Source organism: Echinococcus granulosus, assembly GCF_000524195.1.
Source record: "Echinococcus granulosus chromosome Unknown EG_S00033, whole genome shotgun sequence".
In the NCBI taxonomy this organism is placed as follows: domain Eukaryota; kingdom Metazoa; phylum Platyhelminthes; class Cestoda; order Cyclophyllidea; family Taeniidae; genus Echinococcus; species Echinococcus granulosus.
In genome coordinates, this window is record NW_020170413.1 from 604,858 (window position 1) to 610,770 (window position 5,913).

A 5,913-nucleotide genomic window follows, 5' to 3' on the forward strand; every position below is an offset into this window, starting at 1 on the left:
TGGAACTAGTGCCTTATCGCGTTTTGGTTGTATGAGTGCATTAGAAGTGGAGATCTTGTCACCCTTGTTCCCATCCCATCTTTGTTAATTACATACCAAAGCACCAACAAAGTGTAATCCACCAAGTGGTAAGGAGTGGTAAGCTGTTGGTTTAGGGGATTTCTAGTGTTGTACTCGTATGAAAGTCACTCAATCGGTGAGTAAATAATTAAAATGCAACAACCACAACAAGTGGAAAGTGGTGGAAGTTAGTCGCTCTCTCAAGTCACGTGAATGCCTCAAATTCCTTTTCACGATTATTCGTCTAGTTGAGTTGGAAACGAGTGATGACCAAAGCTGCTCATAAGTCAGGGACTTCTTACAAAATCAGACATCATTCAGCCAGCTATGCATTCTGAACAGAAAACGAAAACAATTTCCATTAATTTCAAGGTAGGTGGTGAATTGGTACTGCTCGAAGCAGTGGCTGTGATGTGTTGTGTTGTGTTGTGTCGTGTTTCAGTGGCCGCAATGCGGTTAATTCCTTGCAACCACAACTTCACAAACGGCTAAAACGAGGCGCAAAGCACGAAAGCCCGTCACTTCAATTAACCACTCAACTAAACAATGCTTGGAACATTCTATTCTACTTTCTAAATTTCAGTCATTCATTCATTTACTCATTCCGCATTCTTTCATTCATTCACATTTGCAATTGCGAATATCCTAACTGTGCATTTAACTCCCATCAGCAGTGATGTCGATGCGAGTACTTATTTGATTTCAGCAATAAAAATGTTGTTTACTGCTCCTTTGAGACAGTGCATTAAACAACTCTGCTGGACACAAATTACTCGTAAATCTCAAATGTCCCCACTGAACGTGCTGCATTCTGGCATTCAGCCGTATCAAGCGCAATCCTTTTCTAACATTGCCAACTTCCGCTTCGAAAACAATCGAGGAATCCACCGCATTTGCAGTTTTTAGAGATACACACGAAGTTCTTGAGCCTGTCGGCGGCAAAAGAGAATTGCTATCAGTGAGTAGTATCGCTACAGCAATGAGATATTTCTATTAAAGTTGTTGCCAATGCCTCAACTGATTCCCTTTCCAAATTAATACAAAGACTTAAATGGCTCTGAAAACCCTACCCATACCCTCCCTTCGCCCTCCTTTCCTCTCAACCATTCACCACAGAGAAAGTGATTCAGTCCACCACAACCGACCTACATGCATGCCTACATGCAGAATTACGCAAAGGAAGGCTTACACAAGAATACTGGAATGTGCAAAGTGAGAATAAACAGTGACAACGAAGATGGTTACAAGACATCAATGCTGGCGTTGTTGAAGCTGAAGTTTAGAGCGTTGTTGATGCTGTGGAAGAGTTGAGAGTAGAAATTAGAAGGCAGTCAGTGAAATGATCGGCGGTGTCGGTGGCAGACGATACAAGCTTCAGCTGTAGTGTAAAAGGGGACAGGTGAGGAAGGAGGGATTGGTGAGAGATTGGTGGGAGAGAGAGAGAGACGAGGTCAAATGAGCAATCATTTCAAAAAATGCCTTTGATGACAAGGAACTCTCTACAGTTCCCCCAACTGTTTAACCTTTCCATTAAAACATAGAAGAGGAAAGAGGAAGTGGAGAAGTATTAATTGGCTGGGTGTGGGCACACAGCCCACTTAATTCTCTCTGACTAGTTGGATGTTCTTGGAGTTTGTTGAATGAGCTGCTACTCCGGAAGGAAGACGGCTGTCCAAGTAGGGCGAAAATTGTACAAGAAAAAGGGAGGGTATTTGATTGGGCATTAAATGTTGTGAGTGGGTACTTGTGTATGTTTGAATGTGTCTTCGTAGTGGAAGCACAAAATCATTTCCTCCTCATGTGTGTCCAGCATCGGGACAACATTTCCTCTCAGAATGCGATCACGTCGTTGTAACCTGCTTGGCTACACCATGGAAGAAAAGGAGGAAGAGAACCCTGTGATTAATTTAAAGCAACGAAAATGTGACATATGTGTTACACTAGCCCCTGCCCTAATTGTATCTGTACCGTCCTATCCATGACTACAGACACTGTCTCTTCTGTACACTAACTGCAAATCTTCTTCCCTCATCCCTTCGACTTATTGCAAATTCAGGGAAAACAGGAGACACTACAGCAACCTGTGGTGGACCAGGCCATGCATGTGTAAAAGAGGGACAAAAGACAAAAGATGACGATATTTGGTAGCCGATGTCCACCTATAACGAAACACACTCTTAGATCAACACCTCGTCAAACACCTTCTGTGACACAAAAGTCCCACACTCATCTGTAGCCATGAGATTATTCTATCACCAGGAGATGTGGTGCTGCTTAACGAGCTATGCTGTGAGGCTAACTCACCACCTATGGGATTCGAAATCCCTTCGTCTTGCAGGCAGAACCGATTATGTGGGGTAGTTTAGGTGTTTGACAAGAACTTAAGGTATGCAAAAGGAATTAGCAGTCCCAACTGCTTAGTAGCAAGTAATTGTCTTCGTAGACGAAGGCAGTGGAGGCAACTAATTCTCTTCCGACAGGAGGCCATCCAAATTTTCGCCTCATAGGATGGAGCTACAAGTTAGATAAAATGATAGTATAGTCTAGTCTTCCTGCCAGTGGATCGTGCGACACGTGGAATGAATGGATGAGAGTGTGCAGCTATCTCCAGTCCCTCCACATTATCCACTTTACAGATGTGGTTTTTAGCTCACAATTCCTATCTTCATGAAAAAAATCCCTCCCCACAGTACGAGCTTCTATGTTCCAACTCATCCAACCATCAAAATCCTACGCTTCCAGTGTGGTTGCTCAGTTCATGAGAGCGGTTAGCTGCTTCAAATAAAGTCGAAGGAAACAGAGATGGGGGACAAAGTCAAACCTCTCATCTCATCAATTCATCCATATCGGTTGAGTGACTGCTTTTCGGTGTATCTTCTGGAGTCCGCCACTTACCATTGCATGTCAGTGCCATCATTTGTACCAAAAAGCTATTAAGAAGAGGCACAGGTCTGTTTCAGCGAACCGTGCATGCCTCCACCTATTCAGTTAGTCCCCACAGCAATGCAGTTGACTCATCTGATATAATGTCCGAAATGGCAACAAGGGGGCTTTGTGCGTCAGAATTCTCTGCAGAAGCTTTCCATCACAGCAGTCGCACTCCAGACTTGATACAATAAATCGTCAGGAGTAAGTAAACACCACTGAACACATCACGTCACAGCACTCGATTAGTTAACTGCCGCTATACAACGTGACATGACAGAGTGCAGGAAAAGGCAATCACACAATCCACAAACCTATCACCTTGCTACCTCCCATTAGCATCATGCTCCACTCATCAATCCATCAGTCATCCATTCTGCCTCCATCAACTTGACAACACCGCATCTCACCTCTCCCATTTAGCGCACTCACGATCAAGATTCAAAGTTCCAAGCAGAATGTAACCCCTCTGGTCCGTACTTACTGCATCTAAGGACCTCCACGTTAAATTGACTTGAATTTTGTCATTAAATTTAACAACCTCTCCAGAACTGCTGAGTCGATCAGCATTAGGCAAATCGACTGCTTGAATTGGAATGTCAAAATGTCATGCAAAATGGAAAACCTACGTGACAAGTCGACGCAAAAGAAGCCGCACGGACTAGAGTGGTAGACAATGGTACATAACAGTATGACTGAAAGCGAGCTGCAAATAGGACGTTGGATGTAAGCAGTGCGCAACACAAAGTCGGGCGGTAGTGCCTTGCAGAGGGTGGCCAGAAGGGCTGCGACACGAGCGGACAGGTGAATGCTGCATACAATTGAACAAGTTGATTAAACAGACAAATTAGGAGAACTTGACAAGCTTCAACCTGCAGCCTTCATTAGGATATTTCAAAAAGGAGAAGTACGTATCCTGCTACCAAGACCATTCCACATCTCTCTACCTTAAACTCAATCCATCTCTTCGCGGCAGGAAGTAATGCAACTAGGCATCGCAAACAAAGAATGGAAGGCGAAAAGGATAACCGTCATATGCTTGTTGCACCAGACTTGAATAATAAAATTGGAGTAAAAAAATGTGTCTGTGGTGGCGAAAGTGTTTGTGAGTAGTACGAGAGCTGCCTTCCAAAGAGTTCATAATATAGGGCTCCCAAATGTCTCAGTTAAAAGCATCCACTAGAATTGCCGAAACTAATGTGGAACTACTCTTTGCAAAGCTACTCATCAGACCGCCAGGCTTTGCCTGTGACATGTGGTGCAGAATGCTAATGAGAAGCTTGCTGATGAACTTCAACACCCACCACTGCCACTAGATTTGTGACGAAATAGTGTCTTCGCTGTGTACAGCGACTGCCAGGTTGAGCATCGCTGCGACGGCTGCCAACGTAACCTCCTCGTTGGGGATAGAACAGTTGCAAAGGTGAAAGAGATATAAAAGAATATGGGGGAGATTCTCTGTATGCTCTCCGCAAGTGGATGGCATTATCGCTGGCGTAGTTGAAGTTTGGGTAGTGAGAAGCCAAAGGCAAATGAATGAATGGCGGTTCCTGATGCGAGATAAGAGAAATGTAATAAAATGTATGAAAGGTAGGAATGATTAGTGGCTTTGCTTGGACAGAACAAGACTGAGAAATGTGCGCAGGCGGCGTGCATCCTGGGGTGATTGAGATCAACTGAGACAAAACAAGTTCTGCTGTCATCTAACAAACCGTCAACTCACCTATTTCTCGCTTCTTTTCCCCTCGCATCAAGTTATGCTTTCACCTGTCCAGACAGACAACCTCATCAAGTTGGGGGACGTTCATCACCAAATTCAGGCTGCGGATGATTGTCCACATTCATTGACAATCCATTCAGGTAGTCATCGATTCACTTACGCATGCATCAACCGCCAACTTCACCTGCCTCTTCATGCAACTTTTCAATTAAACCTCAACCAATCTGATGGAGGCGTGATTATTCACATGCTTAGCTCCAACCATTCAGCATCCAAACCAGCCATCGACCCACTAATCCTATCATTTACCTATTCATTAATCCATACAATGATCCATCAATTCACTCAACCACCTGCCCAATCATCCGTCCGTCACTCTAATTCAATAAGGCTTCGGGCATGTCTACCTACACTACTTTCGTGCATTTAGAGATACTAAGCCCTATGTGGTTAAAAAAATACCCTCAGCACATACCCAGGTGATTTTCAGACCATGCTGGCAATGGTCGCTCCTACTCGCGTGGATGCCAGTAGAACCGACAAATATACAGCTCTGTGCAACACTAGGCTGAGGATTTAGGCGACCCACCACATTCACACTCACGCATATTACACCCCCATCACTAACTGCACATCACTACAGCAAGTTCGCAACCACCTCCCAAATCAGCACTACTTCATCCAAATAGACAAAGAAAAAAGGCGCTTTTATACTTCACATCAAGGTAGGAGTATAGCTGGAAAGGAGGAGAAAGATGTGGGAGTGGATGGAGAGGAGGGAAACAACTTGGGAACGAGAACCTCTCTTACGCCACCTTTGAGTAGGTTCGCACGCAAACCACTTCATCCACCTTCACGGTCTAAAATGAGAACACATTACAGATTAAACAAGAGGAAAGCATAGAAGTTGTGCTCCAAACATCTCACAAATTGCTCCTACCGCTTTCAGCTCATTGCCTTCAACCACACGTTCAATGTAGGTGACCTTGGTTTTGTCATCCTGCTCATGCTTCATCACCCCATTCTCCACTGTGATCAATGAAGTGACCTCGCGTGAATCCGGAGTCACCTCCTTGAACTTCTCACCCAGTTTGAAGGAGCATTCGGTGGTCTTGAACGTGCTCTCCGATCTCATTTTATACTTGCCGCCACCCAGATCAGTGACTATGAGGTTGGGTTTAACCAAATTGCCCATCTTGCGAGTGACG

General features: G+C 44.4%; 1 protein-coding gene across 1 annotated transcript; it reads right to left on the reverse strand. All coding sequences in view use genetic code 11, as the record gives it.

The window, feature by feature from the left end:
• Positions 1–5,511: 5,511 nt before the first annotated feature.
• Positions 5,512–5,900, reverse strand: EGR_04946 (Fatty acid-binding protein; the record flags this gene model as incomplete). The annotated part of the gene is made up of 2 exons (XM_024494195.1): positions 5,512–5,565; positions 5,646–5,900. 2 exons carry the CDS (start codon positions 5,898–5,900, stop codon positions 5,512–5,514), a joined length of 309 nt encoding a protein of 102 aa, XP_024351432.1.
• Between the last annotated feature and the right edge of the window lie 13 nt (positions 5,901–5,913).